Source organism: Vicugna pacos, chromosome 17 (assembly GCF_048564905.1).
Source record: "Vicugna pacos chromosome 17, VicPac4, whole genome shotgun sequence".
NCBI classification, from domain to species: Eukaryota; Metazoa; Chordata; class Mammalia; order Artiodactyla; family Camelidae; genus Vicugna; species Vicugna pacos.
The window spans coordinates 4834872-4857516 of NC_133003.1; the positions used below are offsets into that span (position 1 = coordinate 4834872).

General features: G+C 38.7%; 1 protein-coding gene across 1 annotated transcript in view; it reads right to left on the reverse strand.

Moving 5' to 3' along the window:
* LOC140686650 (serine/threonine-protein kinase Nek10-like) overlaps positions 1–22645 on the reverse strand; it is a 59443-nt gene that overhangs the window by 20553 nt on the left and 16245 nt on the right. Inside the window, 4 exon segments of the mRNA XM_072940853.1 lie at positions 2303–2403; positions 4279–4308; positions 11999–12139; positions 12239–12276. Coding sequence (XP_072796954.1) covers positions 2303–2403; positions 4279–4308; positions 11999–12139; positions 12239–12276 — 310 coding nt within the window.

Consider the following 22645-nt stretch of genomic DNA (forward strand, 5'->3'; position numbering starts at 1 on the left):
GGACATGTGAAGGCCGTGGGGACTCGGGGTGGAGGGGTGCATCCTTCAGATGCACTGGGGCACTTACAGAAAGAAAACGACCAGCTTGGGTCCTTTAACACTCAGCTCAGGTCATGGACCAAGACCAAGAAAGATTCCACAACAGCCCTAACAGAATGTATTTCTTGCTACCATAGCACTGACAAGGCTGACAAAAATTTAATTAAGCAGGTTGCTAAATGACAGTGTCATCTGAATGCACACTTCACCAAGATTCTCATGTGCCACTTAGAAAAAAAAGATTAGGATACTAAAACTCCAAGTAAGGACATGTTGTGGGACCCAGGTGAAATGGACAAAGTCAAAACCCAAGTCACTGGGAGCCATCATTGCCAGTGGAAGTAGCTTGAAACTTGGCATCTGAGAAGACAAGCCTTCTTGTTGCTTGAAAACTCTATACTAACCTCCCCTGGGACAGATGAGGGGTACTGCCTTTAAAAGGGGTGCTTATCCCTCTTAGACGCACAACAGGGAGTGTCCAGTCAGTAACTAGGGTCACAGCTCAGTACAATCCAGGGGAAGTGGTGCACAGTAAGACCCAGGAGGAAACAGCTAGCACATCAAGGAAATTGCAAGACCTGGCTATTATGTATCAGAAGCATCCCAGAGACCACGTGCAGGAGTGGATTCTAAGGGTGTTAGGCCGAGGAGGACAAAATATAGGACTCGATCAGGCCGAATTCATTCATACATGTGCACTTACTAGAGAGTCCAGATTTAATCTGTTAGTTTGTGAAGCCGGAGGTGGTAACTTGATTGGCTGGGGCACACAGACTTGGACTCAGTCATGGTCTGTGTTTAATGAGGATAAAATGCCAGTTTCCCTGGCTTGTACAGGAGGGGGATTCAAAGGCGTGGAGAGACAGGAATGTTGGTGGGGATTTACCACGTATGACCTGCAAACTCTCTCCCTCAATATTCAGCAAGAACACTCAGAAGCTGCTCCCTGCATGAAGGCACTGAGAAACACATCCGGGAGGGCAGCACCAGCATCCCTGAACACCTCTGTGGCTGGTCTCCTTTGTAGGCTGGGTAAGACACGGTCAGTACGTGATCCCAACAGGGATGATGTGACCCCAGAGAAGCAGGGACCAAGAGGCGGCACCTGACCAACAGTAACAAGTTGGGGGCATTTACCAGAAAGGGTGGCAGGGATGTATCCTGTTAACAAGAATGCCTGGCCCATAGAGATCTCTGATGGCACTTAACTGGTCGGGGTGTTCTTGTGAAGGAAACAGTGGTCCGCCTACTAGAGCATTCCTTAATCCATATCTGCCAGACAAAAATGTGATGCCAGTGGTTGCTGCCTCAGTGGAGAGTCACAGCCTCTCACACCGTTTCCAGACCTCAGTCAGTTCAAAGTCCTAGAGCCCCTCTATTGGCGGGAAAGCTGCGGCCCCTTATGGAAAGGCCCTGAGCACTGCTGTAAGTACGCAATATAAATTTTCCTCCAAGCCTTCTCCAAAGAGACGCCCAGATGCTTACCAGAGTGACTGTTCGCTGAGAAGAAGGAAATTCACAGGGTTTTAGGGAAGCTCAGACACCAGCAATCAAGTGACTCTAAGTCCTATGGTCTTATAATGTCACTGCAATACACTAATCCAAATAGTTTCTTGTTTGTTTTGTTATGTTTGCTTTTGGGGGGCAGTAGGCGTATTAGCCCAAGTTAGACTTACAATGGGCCCAGCTTTCCACTTGCCTGGTGGGATTTCTCTCTACTACTTGAATGTTTAGTTGGAGTCGCCACAATTGGCAACAGACAGAATCACCAGACTGGTTCTCTGAAACTTAGCGTGAGGCAACGTTTTTATGTTTTGCTCATCGATATGTCTCAAGTGCCTAGAACAGTGGCTGGTACATAGCAGGCACCTAATAATTGTATGTCAAAATTTAAAAAAATTAATGAATGAAGATGTATAATCTTAAACTTCAAAATAATAGTCACTTTCTTGTCCAAATGTCTACACTTATTTGTCTCTAAAAATTTATTTTCATATTAACAGGACATTACCTTTGGTAAATGACCATTCAAGTTGCTTATCAAGACACAGATTTATGTAAATAATGTGTAGCCAGTGCTTGCTTTCCCAAGACCTAAGGGTCACTGAGATTTAGGAACAGTTTTGCTAAGCCAAAATGTTCCCAGTCATATGCAGTTGGAGGGAGTAAGAACAAGCATGGCTCTAACGGAAAGTTCCACACAGCAGTTGTGCCCCAAACTTGTACTTAAAATGAAAAGGAAGGAAGAAGTTAGGACACTGACCTGAGTGATTTAGATGATTTTGTGCAGCTAGATTAAGATCTGCTGGATGGGGTCACTGATCTGACGTACTTTCCTCTGGGACACGGCAATTCCTGCAGATGCTGTGGATGACAAATTCTCCAGTTAGTTAAGACCCTGGTTTTCCCCTTCAAAAGTGGCATTTGTGGGAAATGGGGTAAAATTCTGAAAAAAATAAATAAATAAAAATTTTAAAGTAAAAACTTTCATCCTACCAGTGAGACAGTATGTAGAGACCTTGTAACACTTCAATATCTTACGACACTGGAGGTGTAATCCCTTCCCTCTATTTCTCAGACTTCTAAGTAACATAATGATGTCATCATTTATAACATCTGAAAGACTGTTTTATCACTTCGGAATTTTGCCTGCAATTACATTATGCTGCCACCAGGAGTCAGTGGTGTCTTGGCTACTGTGGTCATTGAAAAGCTAGGTTTCACATATATGCAGTTAAGAGACTATCATACTTAAAATTTTTAAATTCACTATGCCCTCAATAACATAAAAAACTAATTTATTGAAACTACCCAATGAAAATATTGAATAGGCAATCTTAGCAAACAAAAACCCAAAAAATTCTGATTTATAATAATCAAGGGTTTGAAAATCATGTTACTTTCAAACCTGTGATTATCACAAAGTATACTTTTCACCTTCATTTCTCTTCAGGTCTAAATAAGACACAGATAATTTTTCCTGAATTCTCATCAGAGCACCACATCATGTTCACAGTTCAAGACTAGCCTGGTGTCCAATTGCATATAAGCTGCTTTCCCAGATTCAAATGTCAGAGTCACACGTGGCCTGTTTTTAACTTTGAGGAATGTAAAGCTATTTAAAGGAATGACCTAGCCCCCTAGATCAGCCACAAGGCCACCTCTGCCTCCCCTCGCCCTCAGATCCACACTGGAGAAAGTGGAAGACACTTCAGATACATGGATGTAGGCTGTCCTCTCCCCACCTTCATGCTCTTTCCCTTCCTCCCCAGAACCAGTTGCACACTTTCTGAAACAACGCTTTTCTTGCCAGTTTCTCTTCATTCAAAGAAAAGGTGCAAGTTCTTTCTTTCCTTACCTCCACACAACCTTGAAATTAAAACCTTGAAATCAACCAGTCTGTATAAAATTAAATGTGAATACAATCATTGCTTCAGCAACAGCTAGGATTTTGAAAAAATGATTCTTATAGAAATGCTTTCTGGGAAAGCTTGCATAAAAACTTTAGTTTTCAAAACATTTAAAGAGAAAATTTAAGGTAGTCATTAAAAGAGTCAACTTTTTTTTATTACCATAGGAAAATTTATATTTAGAAGACAAACCCCAAAAGAGAAAATAAATGGAACATTAAAAGAAATGTTATTTTCTTCATGGGTATCTTTCCTGAGTTTGTTGAGAAATTCATTCAAGAAATAATCTAGCTCTAGTTTGTGAACATTTAATACCCTGTTTAAATGTTTGAAATTTAAAGGATCTACCTCTGCTAGGCACTGTATCTAACTCCTTTTAAGTATCAACTACTTGATCGTTTAAAAGATGAGGTTTAATAAATTACCCTTAGGGTAAAAATGTGATGGTAAACCAGAGAGGATTAAGGTAGTTCAAAAATAGAAAGCAGAGAGCTGGAGGTATCTGCTCTGGCCTGCAGAGATGGCAAAGTGTACGTACATTGTATTTCCCACAGTTGTGCTCCTTTGCAGAAATAATTCTTAAAATGTAATTGTCTAGACTGATACCCAAAACTAATGTGGCCAAGTTGACGCTGCTACAGGAACATTAGCTCTGCATTTTCAGAAACCAGAGGGCTTGGTTTTTGATCAGTTTTATGCTGACTAGTTTATGTTCCTGGCATGTGGACTTAATGTTCATAAGTAATGAGTTAAAATCTGACAGCATGGCAGAGAGTTCTCAGATTTGTGATGACACTTTGAGTGGGGTGTCACATGGCTTTGACTCTACCTTGCCACAGGAATGTGCTCATCTGTGGCCCTACATGCAAAAACAGAGATTGTTAGCTGGAACACCTGCCTTCTGAACTGCTCAGTTATGCAATGTAACATAAAATCATGTTTCTTAAGGCCCTTGACCACTACGCTGTCAATCCCAGTAAGTCTTTGACTTTTGAAAACAGTTTTGATTGCTTAGTCTCTAAAAAAATAACTGAAAAATATGTAATTACACATGCCCACTGTAAAATGACCAAACAAATGTGAAACAACGTTAAGTGTCACAGAAGCACCTCTAGGCTCCCTGCAGCCACCACCCACCAGCCACCTCCCCCGGAAGAAATCTCTGCTGTTAGCGTGGCGCATTCCCTTCTGGTTGCTCTTCTGTCCATTGACATACTTAAGTGTGTATCTTCAGAACAGTATTTTTCAGTCTGTGGTTGAGTCTTAAAATCAGTTTAATGAGTCATGACCAGCATTTTGGAAAAAAAAAGGGGGGGGAATGGAATGGGATGGAAAGAAATAGAACAGGATAGAAAAAATTCAGAGTGCACTGCATGAAGTAAGGGCCCACTCAGTCATATAAACTGTGTATCTTACTGAGGGTCATTTCCAAAACGACTTTGAAAGCCACTGCTGTAGAAAATCTATAGTATTACCTCATGTTTTCCTTTCCTCTTTTGCAATAAATGGTGACACATCATAAGACCGTTTTACAATTTTTTAAAAAAATATTTGGGGGGTAATTAGGCTAATTTATTTACTTATTTTCTTACTAGAGGTACTGGGGATTGAACCCAAGACTAATGCGGGCGAGGCATGCACTCTACCACAGAGCTATACCCTCCCCCATTACAGTTTTTATCTTCAGTATGTCACAAAGATTCTTCTTGTCAACACGCAGTTACAGCTCATTATTTATAACTGCTACTGAGCAGTATGACATGTTCTGAATGCATCATAGTTTCTCAGCCACTTCTGGGAACTTAGCTTGCTTTAAATTTTGTTCTAAGTGATGCTACAGTGAGTATACATGCACATGCTGCATTGTGCATGAGCACAAGAAGTATTTTAGAGTAAATGAGGAGAAATTAAATAGCTGAGTATAGATATTTCCTATTTTAACAAATACACTCTAAAGTGGATAAATCAATTTGCACTCTGACCAGAAGACAATCCATTTTTCTACACCTTGATCAACACTATTATCAAATGCTTCGATTCTGCAAATCTGATTTTGTTTTATTTTGCATTTATCTGAATGCTGATGAGGTTTACTGCACTTTGGTGAATTTTCTGTTTGGGTCCCAAGCTTCTTTTATCTTACTGATTTGTAAATACACTTTACATTGTCTGATTACTACTCCCTTTATTGTATTTTACACTTTACCTGTGTTTTTACCTAATCTGCTATTTCTTTTCAAATTAAAGGGCAGTTCCCAACCCCATTACCTAGACTACAGGCAATTTGTAATCTTGCCACCAAAACAGTGTCTCAGGTCCCTGCTGCTGCCGTATCGTGACAAGACAGGATATCATGACTACTTTAGCACTCTGGGCTGCTCTGGCAGGATTACTGAGATGTGAGTGATCACAGGGGTTAGAGTTGGGGAGAAAGAGTTAAATCTGAGACTGGTAGTGATGGGAGTCTGGCTGTAACGTTTGCAAGTCCTCTTGATTTCCTGAACAACTTCAGCTAATACTGGGTAGGAGAATTATTATTCCTCCTTTTCTATCTTATTAAATCATTGCTCTTTTTTTTTATTCCCCATCCCAAAATGTGTATTTATTTAGGTCTTAATGATTTTAGGAAAGCAAAAATGATAAAAATTCACATAGATATCTTTTAAAATTTGTGTTCTTTAGTTAAATGTTAGTAACTACCAAGATTGCAGCAAACGTTAGCCACATCATTTTGAGTTTTAAAGCATTCTCTCAATCTTTCAGTTTAGCACACTGAAAATACTATGCATCCTAAATACTCAAAAACATTGCAACCCGTGTTTACATAGACAATATTATTCTATTTTTATTAAAACAAACTTCCCTTAAAAAGACATCATAGAAGCTGACCATATTGCAATGTCAGATCTACAGAGTATGTCCATGATTCATATCTATGTGGTTCCTATTGCAAAAGATAGACAGTATTTGGTCTCATTAAAATTTAAATGAGATACAAGTTTAAAATTGGAATACTCCATGTTCCTTTTATAGTTTTGTTAAAATAGTGAACCTTATTACGTTTTTAAAACTTAGAAGGAAACTACGAAATTCACTGTAAGAGGCAATTTACTTAAAGTGTCAAAAATTGTATTTACTAGCATAAGCATGACATTAAACAGCTAGCTTTTCCCTCTGGGGTGGCAGGAGGACCCGGAGGAAGACCAGTGCTTTGCTAGCATGGACTTGGGCAAGGAGCGGGGGAGGGTTTTACACATTTCATCTCATGTCATCCTAAGAACCGTTCTGAAGGTAGTCATTTTTATCCTCATTTTATAGATGACTGAGATTAAGAGAACTGTCCAACCAAGACTGCAGAGCTGGGATATGAAACGAGGTGGCCCCTTAACACTACCCTGACTCAGCCTCCTGACTCAGCACTGGGAGACTGTGAAATCATGGACATTTCCTCGGGTTACTTCAAATATGAAATAATATTTATGCTCCTTCCCAGGCCTGAAATACTATTCCTCTTCTTAAAAGGAGTTGCTGTGTTTAACATGTTTTACCTGTACCTTTGAACATTTAATGGTCAAATCTTTTTGGAAAACAGGTACATGTAATAAACTGGAAGTGTGGGGTCTCTGCAGCTGTGCAGTGCACACCAGTCTGCCTTATCGTCTCATGGCACATTACGGTGGCCAAGTTAGTTGCCCATTCCTGGTGCTTTGAGGCATGATTTATATTATATATCCCATCTCCTGAAACTACAATTCACAACACAAGCCCGGAGCTGTTAAGTACTATAAGTTGAATAAAAGATGGATTACATACATTCCCCCAGTTGACCAAAGTGTAGTACCAGCCTATTTCTGAATTCTCTCTGCTAAGCGTTGGGAATTTTTGAACAACTAGGGAAGAGAGTTTCAAGCAGGAGCTCCTTGAAAAAGTAAAAAATATTTTCCCTTTGTGAATGGGGCCAAAACATACATGGGTTTCTCAATATGGGACGAACCACCCTGCTGAAAGACCGTACAACCTTGTAAACTTAAGGACAGTGAACAGATTTGCTCTGGCCTCTTTCCTTTCCTTTTGTAAAATGCAATAAAGGAACTCAACTGTAGTTTAAATCAACAAATGCTCAGCAGTCAATCTCTGCACAACAGTGTGGAAGGCACCAGAAGTTGGGCCAAGAACACTGAACTCACAAGGGGTTCTCGGGAGGTCCACCTGGAGAACCACAGGGTGGGGGACAGAGAGTTGATGCCAAAGTCCCATTTGAGAAGACCATGAAGAATGAGTACAATTTCAATAGGTGTATGACTGGGGTTTGGTGTGAGGGAAGGTCTACTTTAGTGGCAGCTTCTGAGTGAGAGGAAGTTCCAGCAAAGGACAGGAGTCAGCCAAGTGCCCAGTCTGTCCTGCGTTCAGGACCATGGAGAGGTACAGTCCTGGGTGAGCTGAAGGGGTAGTCAGGGGCCATATGAGACTGTGACGTCAGGCAAGATGATCTCATGAGAAGAGGCTGGAGCCGAAGCCAGGCCCGTGTGGAGCAGCACATGGTGACTGTGGGGAGCAGGAGCCCAGGAGGGGCTGAAGCTCCGACCTGAGTCACTGAGAGAACGACTCTCTTGGAGGAGAGTGGGGAGGAAGTGAGAGAGATGATGGCGGGAGTGGAGGTGGGGGCGGCATGGAATCCTTCCCAACACAGACCACCAGTAGCTCCACAGTAAGGAGAAATGATAAGCAAGAGACTCGACAGTCTGGGCCCAGTGCCCCCACCGTGTGCTCCCTGGAAGTACTTCCCATGGGACAGCAGGAAGCTGCATCAAAGCCTCAGCCCTTCTGTTTGGTATCTAGACAACTGGGGGCACTGGGCAGATGGGTGGGGAGGGGGAGGTTGGTCCAGAAGATGGTGTTATGCCCACCTCCAGCATAAAGGGATTTTACTTCCTCTAAGTGAGTGCCAGCAAGGAACCGGTAAGAACCCAATGGTGTAACTGCATGGCAGTGACAAGGACCTAACCTGACATGACCCGGTGCTCACTGTAATATAATTGGCACTGCAGCTTAGGCCCCCCCATGGGTTTCTCTGTGTGTATCATGGGTAAGGACATGTGCAAAGGGGATAAACATGACTGGGCATTCCAGGGGCAAGAGCTGTCAATCAAAAGATCACCTCTAAGTGAGGGTAAAAGAGGAGGGACAAAGACCATTGCTATCTGCCCTTGGATCAGCCTGCCTCCTGTTCTTAGGGGTGTACTTTCCCTTCCCTAAATAAATCCTTTAAAATCTTTTCTGCACAAACCACCATCTACTGTCTGTATTCTTATCTTTCGAGTAATACAAGAACTGGGGTCTTTTCCCTGCCCCTTTGGGAGTAACACCTCCTTTCATTCCAGCCTCAGGAACTAGCTGTTTAAAGGCCAAAGAAGCAAGGCTGCTTTGAGGCCCTTCAATCTTGAATTCTGGTAGAATCATCTTTATACAATGGGCTGAATCTGTGCGTGTGTACGGATTAGGGTTTCCTCCAGTTCCAAACTCTGTGTCTTTCATTATTTTTTTTTCAAAATATATCATCTGAGCATTTTTAAAGTTGCTAAGTCTCTTAAAATGACTACCTATTACACATGGCAAGATGCTATGTGGAACATTCACTGCTGTATTATTTCTCACACTCACTTTTGACCTCAGGAGACTCCCATCATCAAGAAGCAGAGCGTGAGGCTAGCACCTCCCCAAGACGGGGAGGAGAGAGGAGCCAGGGAACAGAGAGGGTACATTCCTGGGCTTTAAAAAGCAATGTCTAAGCAAAAGGCAGAGAGAGTCAACAGACCTACAGCTGAACAAACTCCTCTTCCTGCCCCTTCTGGGTAAGAGAAAGCTTCTCCGAGGAGGGAGGATGAAGGAACAAGGAGAAGAAAAGAGAGTGTCAGAAAAGATTCAAGTTCGAGCTCACTTTGGGCCAAGCCTGGGGTGGGGGCTGTGAGATGGGTAGAGTGGCTGATGGGATTCTCTCTAAGTCTGGGGGTTCAAGAGTGGTAAGTCTGGGGCCTGGTCCCCACAGGGAATTCTGGGGGGTCAGCCATGCAGAAGTGCCCTGTGTCATATGACACAGGATGGAACAGGGCAGTAAAGATGGCTTCCTGGGGTGTCAGAGCAGCAGGGCTCTGCTCAGCTCCCACATCTCCACATCTGGAGAGGTGGGGAAGAACAGGCCAGACCTCCCAGGCCCTGGGGAGGTGAATGGACAGAGTAAGTGCTACAGAGGTCCTGCCTTCATGTAAAGGGGACACAGGCCCGAATGGAAATGTGGGCTGTGATTTGCCTGTAGGCTAACTGATTATGTTTTCTGATGTGTGAAATAGGGTCTCAATAGAAAAATTAAGTTCAGTTTTGGGGAAATGTTTTACAGACAGGTTTATTTTCCCCCCCCGAATTTGTGATCAAAAAAGAACATATGCATTTGGTTTAGTTCATATCGCCTGGCCCCTGCCAGGCCTAGTTTTTCCTGGGATATGCTACAATCACTAACAGAGTTGTACTGGCTCCCGTTATTCCTACTAGAGGGAACTTTTTTCTCTGAAAGTCAGTTCTCTTGAAGAAGCTCAGAATTCTCCAGGAGAAAATACTGTGGTGGGAAAATACTACGTTCAGCACTACAGATGCAAAAGCTAACCAAGCTACGGGAGTTTGGCAGTGCACAAAGTACTGCTGTATCACCACAGCATGAGCCAGAAGTGCGCATTTACAGGTCAACACAGGCAAGATCACGTTCCAACACAGCCACCTGGCCCTCTAAGATAACAGTTCCCACCTTTGTTCACACAGAAAATGATGCTCATGCACTAGATACAGTCTTGGGAGCATGTCCAGGTTTTGACAAAATTCTCTCCACCCCAACCCTTTTTTTTTCCCTCAGAACATTCAGGTAATACACGACCCTAGCTGTTGGTTATGCATAATGGAATGAAGTCTGGTTTGCAGATGAGGAAATCGAAGTGGAAGGGTCTGGTACCAGTTTTTTATGACTTGATAAAGCAACCAATAGTCCAAGTTTACCTGCAGCATTTAAAAATGTATGACTTCTATAATATGGAGAAAAACCATTTTGTATTAAGATGAAAGAAAACAAAGACTTTGGCTTTTTTATTTGAAAGTGAGATAATTCATAGATAGTAACCCAAATTTTCCCATATGCATCACATTGTATTCTCTAGTATTAGTAGAAACTAATCATTCTTTATAGGGAAACTTCAGCATTCACTGACAACAATTAAGATGCTATATATATATAATATATATTTTATATATTTATGTATTATTTTAAATAAAAATACATGAATCAGTAAATTTTTAAAAATTAGACAGTATTACAAACTGTAGGTCTAAGAAATATATTACATGTGAACAGTGCTAAATGGTTTGTTTAAATATCCAAAGATCGCTGACATCAAGCCAAGTCTCAAACCCAACACTCCCTTCATTAAAAGCAATTTCTATTAGGAGTCACAACAGAACTTGAAATTGCTTATCTATGTATGTGTTCTGTTCTCACTATTACAAAGCCAATCAACAATCATTTTAGCTTCATGATTATGTTATGAACTTACCTTATGCCAAAATAGCAGGCGTAGAGCATGGTCAACAGATAGTTTTGAACATCTTAATAACAAAGCCATCTTTTTTTCGCATCTATGCTGATGGTGTAAATGGCCCCAAACTGTCAGTAACTCTTCCAAAGCACATTTAATAAATGTGGAGACACGGACTAATATTACAGTAAATCAATTCACATCTCCTATGTTCACTATACCTGTTAACTCTACAAAAAAATGTGAATTAAGGAAGCCAAAGTGAAAACAGTACCCAGAAATAATTCTGAATTAACCAAAGTAGTAAAATAGAACATTATACTCGACAGTCATACACTCATACATATGTTTAAAGCACAATCACTAATTTTTTTCCCTGAATTGTCCAGGTTTAGCTAAAAACTTACTATTACTGTTGAACTTTGGTACTCTTTAACAGAAATTAGAAATATTAATTCACATACATTTTTTCTTAAACCATTACTGTAAAATTTTATATCTTAAGAATCCATAAATTTTACATTCCTTGAGAAACAATATATAATATTGTTTTAATCAAATTTACTAACTGTAAAGAAGTATCTGTGTCAGAGTAAAGGAGATAAGAAAAAGATACGCTTTACTCTCTTGTATCATTAGGTGTAGGGCTCACATAAGTATGTATGTAAAACACAATTACTACTTTTTGTTAGTAGCTATGCACTGTCAGCCTCAAAATTCAACTGGCTAACATTCCTACAAGGCAAAAATGCAGCTTTTAGAAAAACAACCTACACTAGCTCATTAAATAAGTGAACACAGAAAGCATTTAGACTCTGTTAACTTGCCAAACTAATAATGGTGGAAAATGAAACACAACTCTCCTGCTCTTTGTAGGAAAATTACCTCCCAAGCATCATTCAGACATTTCAGGCCCAACCATCAACCTTCTCCACCCACGTGCATCTGACATCAACTTGACCTAACGGGTACTACCATGGTGTCTGAGACTGCGAAGAATCACAGCAGGGAGGCTGTGGGCCTGCCACCCTGTCACTACCTCGGCCTCTAGCTCCTTAACGTGAGCCCTGAGCATGAGGGGTGGCACTTTCAGAAGCAGGTCAAGAGGCAGCAAAGCTGAAGAAATAAAAGGGGAAAAGATATGAGACTTTAACATACAATACATTGAATTTCAGGGAGGTATGGATGATTTTACTGCCTCCAACACTAAATTACCTGGTCTTGGTCTTGATCCTATTCCACCAGTGAAGTCCCTGAAAACAGAATTAGAAGGATTTATTTGACTTGGATTGTGACTAACACTTACTGAAAACCTATACCCTACTATGGTTCATGTGTGAACATAAAGGTACTTTTCTCTGAGGAGGCTCTCAAGAGTTCAATAAAGAGTGAAAATAAACATATTTGAAACCAGAGCAGAGCAGACACTCTATGACCAAGGCCTCTTCCTGCCACAGTTGTTTATAAGCTCTAAGAATGATTCCGAGCCTAAATCTTACTACCTTGAGTGATTTTCTTGTCACATTTAAAATCAAAACAACTTATTTTGTATTAGAAAGAAATGACATTTAAAATTTTACATTTAATATTTTCCATGCTTTATTTCTGCTGTCTTGAAGAAGAAATTATCACTCTTCCTATAAAATGAGATGAGTTTTGCATTTAAGATGACTATATTTTTCCTTAATTCCCCAGTGTTATTAACATCACTCGTTTGCCCTACCATAAAATTCTCGATTTCCTGATCATTTTGCAATTTGGTCTCAGCGCCTTCCACCTAGTGGAAGAGGCATTAGACCCTACAAAGGGGAGCCATGAATAAACTTCAACCTTGTTTTTTTCTCTACTGTAATCAAGTCAATTTATATTTCTTTTTAAAATTTTTAATAGACTTTATTCTTTTAGAGCAGTTTCAGGTTCACAGCAGAATTGAACAAAATACAGAGCTCACACATAGCCCTCCCCACCCACACGTATATACTCCCCTTCCCTCAACATCCCTCATCAGTGAGGCATAATTGGTACAGTCGATGAATGAACATGGGTACATTATTATCAACCAAAGTCCATAGTTTACATCAGGGTTCATTCTTGATGTTGTACATTCTATGGGCTTTGACAAATGCATAATCACATGTAGCCACCACTATAGTATCATACAGAATAATTTCATTGCCCTAAAATCCCTTGTGCTCCATCTATTCATTCCTCCCTCCCTCCCTCTCCCCAAACCCCTTGAAACCATGATCTTTTTATCATTTCTGTAGCTGTGCCTTTTCCAGGATATGATTTGGTTGGAATCATACAGTTTGTAGCCTTTTCAGACTGGTAGAGCCAATTTCTTATCAGTTTTTTTTGGTTTTTTTTCTTTTTTTTTTTAGTGAGAGAAGAATCACCTATGCTCTGACAAGTTATGAGAAACATACTTCAACTTAATGCAATGCAACAAAGGTGCATCAAATATCTGAGTGGAGTGGCAGATGCCTACACAAGCAGTGCACTGAACCTCTGTCCATATATGGACCACATCTGCTTCAGCTATCCACTCCTCTGGGGCAAAGGGCCTGTGCAGGGAGGAGGGGAAAAATGCACTTACATGAACAGAGCCAGCCTAAGCTTGACCCTCAGGACTTCTGCTATGGCAACTTGGGAGCAGACCCCACCCCTAACGGCACTGATGACCACTGAGCCAAAGGATGTCCTGCCTCAGATCTGGTGCCAGCTCTAGCTCCTCCATCTCCAGCCCCACCTCCTACCAAGCTGATAGCTACCAGTACACCCTGAGGAAAGGTGTGAGTTGCAACAACATCAAATCCAGCTCTCCCACAAAAGGCCCTGGGCACATGCAGTTTGCATGGGGATGGTCCCACACAAGAACACCCATTTCAAGACTGCAGTGGGTAACTGTCTCATCTCAGCTTGTAGAGGCAGAGAGAAAGTTAAGCAAAATAAAAAGTCAGAGGAACTACTCTCGATTAAAAAGCAAAAGGAACCCTGTGAAAATAAATAATGAAACAGAAATAAAGACTAAATCAGATATAGAATTCATATGTAGGTAATAAAAAAGTTAACTGAATAAGGGGAAATAACTGATTTCAACACTGAACATTTTAACAAGAAATTAGAAAATATAAAAAAAAGACTCAACCAGAAATGAATGACTCAATAGCTTAAATAAAAAACACACCAGATGAAATAAACAACAGACTTAGTGATACAGAAGACACATAAATGATCTGGAAGACAGAATAATGGAAATCACTGGATCAGACAGCAGGAAGAAAAACACATTTTAAAGAAGAGTGTAATTTAACAGATCTCTAGTATAAAATTAAGGATTCCAACTTTCACATTATAGGGGTTCCAGAAGGAAGGGGGGGATCAAAAAATACTTGAGGAACTTATAGCTGAAAACTAAAAAAGTGAACAGATATTTAGGTACAGGAGCACACAGAGTCTCAAACAAGATGAAACGAAACACCAAAACATAGCATAACTAAAATGGCAAAAGTTAAAAATAGAGTATCAAGAGAAAAGGTATCAAGAGAAAAGCAGTTGTATACAAGGGAATACCCATAAGGCTATCAGCTAATTCTCTGCAGAAATTTTGCAGGTCAGAAGAGAGTGGCATGATATATCTAATGTACTGAAAGGGAAAAACCTGCAACCTAGGATACTCTGCCCAGCAAGATTATCATTTAGAATAGAAGGAGAAATAAAAAAACTTCTCAGACAAGCAAAAACTGTAAGAATTCAGTAATACTAAACCTAAACTAAAAAAAAATGTTGAAGGGTCATTTCTAAATGGAAAAGATGCAAGAATCCACCAGAAAAGAAAAATCACAATAGGAAAGGCAAATAAATAAAAGGATTGATGATACTTAAATAAGAGAGTACAACACAGATTCAAAAAAAATAAATTATTTTTGTGAAAGCAATTATAACTACAATTAACAGCAAAAGGATAAACACCAATATGTAAACTAGGACAACAAAATACATAATTTGGGGATAGGGTGGTAAAAATGTAGATCTTTTAGAATGTGTTTGAATTCACATGACCATCAGTTTAAAAAAAGTAGATACAGTTATGGGTCAACAAACTTGAAAACCAGGGTAACCACTAACTGAAAACATACAGAAGATTCACAAAAACCAAAAAGAAAGGAACTCAAGCATAATACAAAATGAAATCATCAAACCATAAAAGGAAAAACAAAATGAAGAAATGATGAAAGAAGAATTACAAAGTCAAACAGAAAACAGGGTTTAACATGAAAAAAGCACATACCTATCAACAATTGCTATAATGTCATTTGATTAAATGCTTCAATCAAAAAATATACAGTGGCAGATTAGATTCGAAAAAAAGGACCAACAATATGCTGCCTACAAGGGACTCACTTCAGGGTGAAAACCATACAGACTGAAAGTGAGGGGATGGAAGAAGATATTTCATGCAAATAGAAACTACAAGACAGTGAAGGTAGCGATACTTATATCAGACAAAACAGGCTTTAAAACAAAGTTCATAAAGAAAGGCAAAGAAGGATATTGCACAATGGTAAGGGGTCAATAAAAGAAGAGGATATTATACTTGTTATGATATATAGACCCAATTTAAGAACATCCAAATACAAATACTAAAAACAAATACTAACAGACATAAAGGGAGAAACAGACAAGAAAACAATAACAGAAGACTTTAACACCCCACTCACATCAATAGACAGACCTTCCAGACATAAAATCAATAAGGCAACAGAGGGCCTAAAGGACAAAATAAGCCAGTTGGACTTAACTGATATCTTCAGGGCACTATGTCCAAAAAAGCCCAGAATGCACATTCTTTTCAAGACTGCATGGAACATTCTCTAGAATAGACCACATATACTAGGTCACAAAATAAACCCCAACATATTTAAGAGGATAAAAATTGCAAGCATCTTTTCTGACCACAACAGTATGAAACTAGAAATCAACCACAGAAAGAAAGACAACGGGAAAAAATGAACACATATACACTAGATAGCATTCTACTACAAAACCAATGGGTCAATGATAAAATCAAAGAAGAAATCAGAAAATACCTCGAGACAAATGACAATGAAACACAACCTCACAAAATCTCTGGGATGCAGCAAAAGCAGTTCTAAGAGGAAAGTTCATTGTAATGTAGGATTTCCACAAAAAAAAAGGAAAAATCTCAAACAACCTAATATACCACGTAAAAGAATTAGAAAAAGAAGAACAAACAAAACCCAAAGTCAGTATAAGGAAGGAAAGAATAAAGATCAGAGAGGAAATAAACAAAATAGAGATAAAAAAAAATACAAAGGATCAATAAAACCAAGAGCTAGGTTTTTGAAAAGCCAAACCAAATCAATAAGCCTCTAGACCAGCTCACCTAGAAGAAAAGGGACAGGACCCAAATAAAATAAGAAATGAAAGAGGAGAAACAACAATTGATACCACAGAAATAGGAAAAAAACTGTAAGAAAATACTACAATAGTTACATGCCAACAAATTAGACAACCTAGAAGAAGTGGGTAATTTTTTAGAAACAGCCTGCCAAAACTGAGTTAAAGAGAAACAGATTAATTTGAATAGACCAATCAGTAGAAGTGAAATACAATCTGTAATAAAAACAAAACTCCCTGAAAGCAAAATCCAGGGCTGAACAGCTTCACTGGGAAATTCTACCAAATAAACAAAGAAGAACTTATATTTATCCTTCTGAAACTTTTCCAAAAGATTGAAGAGGAGGGAACACTCCCAAAGTCATGCCACGAAGCCACCATCATTCTGATACTAAAACCAGACAAAGACTACAAAAATAAAGAAAATTATAGGCCAGTATTTTTTTATGAATATAGATACAAAAATCCTCAACAAAATATTAGCAAACTGAATCCAACAGAAAGAGGATCATACACCATGATCAAGTTGGATTCATTCCCAGGATGGTTCAACATACACAAATCAATCAATGTGATACAGCACATTAACAAAAGACAAAAACCACATGATCATCTCAATAGATGCAGAAAAAGCATTTGATAAAATTCAACATCCACTGATGACAACTCTCACCAAAGCAGGTATAGAGGGAACAAATCTCAACATAATAAAAAGCCATTTACAACAAACCCAGAGCCAACACTACACTCAACAGTGAAAAGTTGAAAGTGTATCACTAAATTCAAGGAACAAGATGAGGATGCCCATTCTCACCACTTCTACTCAACATAGCATTTAAAGTCCTTGCCACATCAGTCAGACAAGAAAAAGAAACAAATTTACCCAAATTGGAAGGGAGGGGGTAAAACTCACTATTTGTGGGTGACATGGTACTCTATATAGAGAAACCTGAAGACTTCACACAAAAATCATTAGAACAAATGAATTCAGTAATGTAGTAAGGTACAAGATTAATATACAGAAATCTGTTGCACTTCTTTACACTAACAATAAAATAGCAGAAAAAGAAAGTGAAATAACAGTACCACTTAACATCACACCAGAGTATATATCTGGAGGGAACTCTAATGCAAAAAGATACATGCACACCAATGTTCATAGCAGCACTGTATACAACAGTCAAGACACGGAAGCAACCTAAATGTTCATCAACAGATGACCAGATAAAGAAGTTGTGGTATATTTATGCAATGAAATACTACTCTACAATAAAAAAGAATAAAATAATGCCATTTGCCAGCAACATGGATGGACCTAGAGATCATCATTCTAAGTGAAGTAAGCCAGAAAGAGAAAAGAAAAATACTGTATGATATTACTTATATGTGGAATCTAAACAAAAAAAGAGAGAAAAGGACACTACGAACTCATCTACAAAACAGAAACAGACTTGCAGACTTAGTAAACAGTCTTATGGTTACTGGGGAAAGGGGGTGGAAAGGGATAAATTTCAGGGTTTGAGATTTACAAATGCTAGCCACTGTATATAAAAATAGACTTTAAAAAAGTTTCTTTGTATAGCACAGGGAACTATGTTCAATATCTTGTAATAATGCTTAATGGAAAAAAATTAAAATGAATATATGTACATATATGCATGACTGGGACATTGTCCTGTACACCAGAGATTCACATTGTAATTGATTGTACTTCAATAAAAATAAAATAAAATCATACCAGATTATAAAATAGAATAAAATATAGCTAGGTATAAACTTAACCAAGGATGTGAAAGACCTATATGCTAAAAACCATAAAGCACTGATAAAGGTAATGCAAGATGATACAAAGAAATGGAAAGATATCCTATGTTCTTAGATTGGAAAAATTAATATTGTCTAAGGGCTGTACTACCCAAAGCATTCTACATATTTACTGTGATCCCTACTGAAATACTCAGAACGTATTTCACGGAACTAGAACAAATAAACCTAAAATTTATGTGGAATCACAAAAGACCCAGAATTATCAACGCAATCCTGAGGAAGAAGAAGAAAGCTGGAGGCATAATCCTTCTAGACTCCAGACAATACTACAAAACTTCAGTAATCAAAACAGCCTGGAATTAGCACAATAACAGACATATAGCTCAATGGAACAGAATAGAGAGCCCATAAATAAATCCACAATTGAGAAAAGAGTGGTGCTGGGAAAATTGGACAGCTACATGTAAAAGAATGAAATCAGAACAGTCCCCCAGACCATGCATAAAAATAAACTCAAAGTGACTTAAAGACATAAATATAAGACATGATACCAAAAAAATTCCTAGAAGAGAACATAGGCAGAATACTCTTTGACATAAACTGTAGCAATATCTTTTTGGATCGGTCTCCTAAGGCAAAACAAATAAAAGTATAAATAAACAAGGAACATAATCAAACTTAAACACTTTTGTCCAGCAAAGGAAACCACAGACAGGCAAAATGAAAAGACAGCCTATGAAATGGGAGAAAATATTTGCAAATGATATGACCAACAATGGGTTAATATCCAAAATATACAAAAAGCTCATAATACTCAGCATTTTTTAAAAAGCACAAACAACCCAATTAAAAACAGGAAGAGACCAGAATAGACATTTTTCCTAAGGAGATATTCAGATGGCCAACAGGCACATGAACAGATGCTCAACACTGTTAATCATCAGACAAATGCAAATCAAAACCACCATGAGATATCACCTCGCACCTATCACAATGGCCTTTATCAAAATGTCTACAAATAACAAATGGTGGACAGGATGTGGAGAAAAGGGAAACTTCATAAATGTTTATAGGAATGTAAACTGGTGCAGCCCCTATGGGAAACAGTATGGAGGTTCCTCAAAAAGCTAAAAATAGATCTACCATATGATACAACAGTTCCATTCTTGGGTATGTATCCAGAAAAAAAAAATTGAAAAGATACATGCATCCCAATGTTGAAAGGAACACTATTGACAATAGTCAAGCAATCCATCAACAGATGAATGGATAAAGAAGATATGGGGTGTGTGTGGGGGGGGTGTGTGTGTATTCACATATATGAATATTAATCAGCCATAAAAAAGAATGGAATTCTGCCACTTGCAGTAACATGCATGGATGTGGAAAATATTATGCTTAATGAAATAAGTCAGATACAGAGGGACAAATACTGTATGCTATCCTTTTACGTGGGATCTAAAATATAATATAAACATTTATGTAAAACAGAAACAGACTCACACATATGGAAAACATACTAGTGGTTACCAAAGGGGAAAAAGAAGGGGGAGAGGTAAATTAAGGGAATGGAATTAAGAGATACAAACCTCTATGTATAAAATAAACAATAAGGACATATTGTATAGCACAGGGAATTACAGATATTATCTTGCAATAACTTGAGAAGTAGTACAACCTACAAAAATACTGAATCACTATGCCGTACAGCTGAAACTAACACAATATTGTAAATCAAGTGTACTTCACTTAAAAAGATACTTTGTTTAAGAAAAAATGTGCTACTGGGTATGTGTGAAATAGACCTCTCTGGCTAGGCTGAGTTGCTTTCAACTTTGCTGCCCCTTCATAGAATTCTAAGTTACTCTTTAAGAAACTTCAGGAAATCTTTAAAAATAACTATCACATATTCATTCATTCAAAAATATTTAGTAAGCGCCCACTGTGTGTAGGCAGTGTGCTAGACACTGGAGATGGGATGGTGAAAAGAAATAGTTTCTATAATCTTGGAAGTTACAAGATTGCACAGGTCGAGCAGAAAAACTGTTCATATCTCTGGGAATTATATCACAGATCACAAGAAAACAGTTATCTGTAATTTCAAAATAGATCAAACTCTTAATCAGAAAGGACAACTTTTAACGATAAAGTTGTTTGGTCCACAAGGGTGGACAAAAGATGGAAATTATGCACAGCCTGAGGACAGTCTGCCTCTAGACTGGACCAGATTGAATGTTTATGTCCAATGAAACATTACGGCTGTAGAGGGTAGTTTCCATGACAACGCAAGCTAGAAAATATAGAAATAGTTTAACACAAAGAGGACATTCCAGAAACGTTTTATGGTGAAAAAGCTTATCATAATGAAGATTGTGTCCTCTGAAATGGACATTGACCAATAGCACTTCAGACTGATAAAACAGAATTTCAGAGAAATGGAAGGTTAAAAAAATTCTGAAAGGTCATCACTTCCAACTCTCCTCAGCCATGGTGCGACTTTATGCAGAATTCATAAGCCACACCAGAAACTGAAGCCCTGACTATGAGTGTTAGCCTACGACTTCCACCCCAGACCACTCCATGTAAGGTGGCAATTGGAGGTACTACCTTTGTAATGTTTATAACCAAGTTTGCAAAGATTGTTTCAATGGGAGGTAGATTATCTGGATAATTATCTTGTCAGGGGAGTCTTGGTCATGAAGGAGATGGAATCTAGAACTTGATACCTCATAAATTCTTTCAAATATCTCTCTGAACCAAGGAAATATTTTCACATGCATTGTGAGTACAGCACATCATTTAATTCAATCTTGTAAAGCAGTCAACACACTAACGCTGATAAAAAGAAGAGACATTTAACCTTATGAAATGAGAGACGTGGCTTCCACATTAAGATGATGCAACTGCACCATCTAAGCTAACTAGGATTTTACAGCAGCAGAGTCTCTTTCAGGTTTTGATGCTCATAAACATGTCGCGTGTGAAGAAGTGACACTATGGAGAGTTGCCTTCTCCGGCTCAGTAAGGGCCTCTTATCCACCTATAACGTTATTGGACCTGGTACCACTACAGGAAGGGGTATGGCACTCCTGTGGCTCTCCACCTGTCCTCCACTGACAGCTAGAAACTAATACGCAATAAGCCAGGGAATTTTAGAACTGTCACAGAAAAGGAATACAACGGTCTTACTGACAGTAAATTGTTTTTGTAAAACTGCTTGATTGTGACATTGGCGGATAGGCCAGGTCAATTCTGGCAAGTATTTATTCAACTTAAATGAAACTAGATCTGGGCTCTGAAAAAGGAGTTGAGGGGAGAGAACAGCATCAAGTCAAAATAAGAACGATTCTGCTACCGAGAGGCCAGATCCCAAGGTCCTCAGGTTACACAAGCTCTTTCGAGTCACATGTATGATACTGGATGGTCACAAACGTTCACAATCATCTTTATACACAAAGCCTGGAGTCAGGGTCACATCTTTGAATACGGTTATGCATACCCTGATTTATCAAAGAAGCTGTGAACCGCAGGCATCTCTGATACCCCAACTATCCCATGTCTAAAACCAGCCTGCCTGTGCTACACTGTTGCCTTGGCAACAGGATGCAAACATGCATGGAAAAATCTTACTGCCTGAGCAACAGGAACTTTAAAAAGGTCTTAATCTGTGACTATGGCAAAGGCTGTAGGTTTAAGCCAGTAGGTAAAGTTTTAGTCATATTACAGAGAGAGACACAGAATTTACGCTAAGATAACAGTCATTTATCTATTAAATGACAATTATTTGTGACCTGGGGAATGCAAAGATGGGCCAGCCATTGTCTGGTTTCTGCCAGCACATGGTAATAAACACTAATTGATGAATCAACTGATGTTCTTAAGAGGATAATAATACAGTGACCAAAGCTTACTGGGACTTGAGTGCATGATTAAAGAGGCTGCAGCCTCTGTGTGTATTACCAAATTTTACTCTGTAGAATAATTTCTTGTAAATTGAAATAAAGTGCTATGATACACTGAATTAGAACTATCAACACATATATCAACTAAGTGAGACTATAAAACCCAGACAGAAACTGATAAAGACAAAGCCCATTTGTAATTTTCCCCTAGCAAACTGAGGCAGGAAATTTTACATCATTTAGATCATTGAAAATGATTAAAGTTGTAAATTTCAAAGACCATCCTAATTGTTGAACTTTCAAGAACTTTTTTCATGACACAGACATCAACTCAGCTTTTGGTTAACTCTGTCTATATGCAAATAAAAAATCAAGTAAACATTAACAATAAGGATATTTATTCCACATAATTATTGTAAAATAGATAATATTTTGTGCTCATTAAGACTTTGACCATGAAAAGTCAATTCCATTTTCCTTCTTAACTTCTTCTAATTTTGGAGATGTACCTATCAAAATAAGAGACGATTTC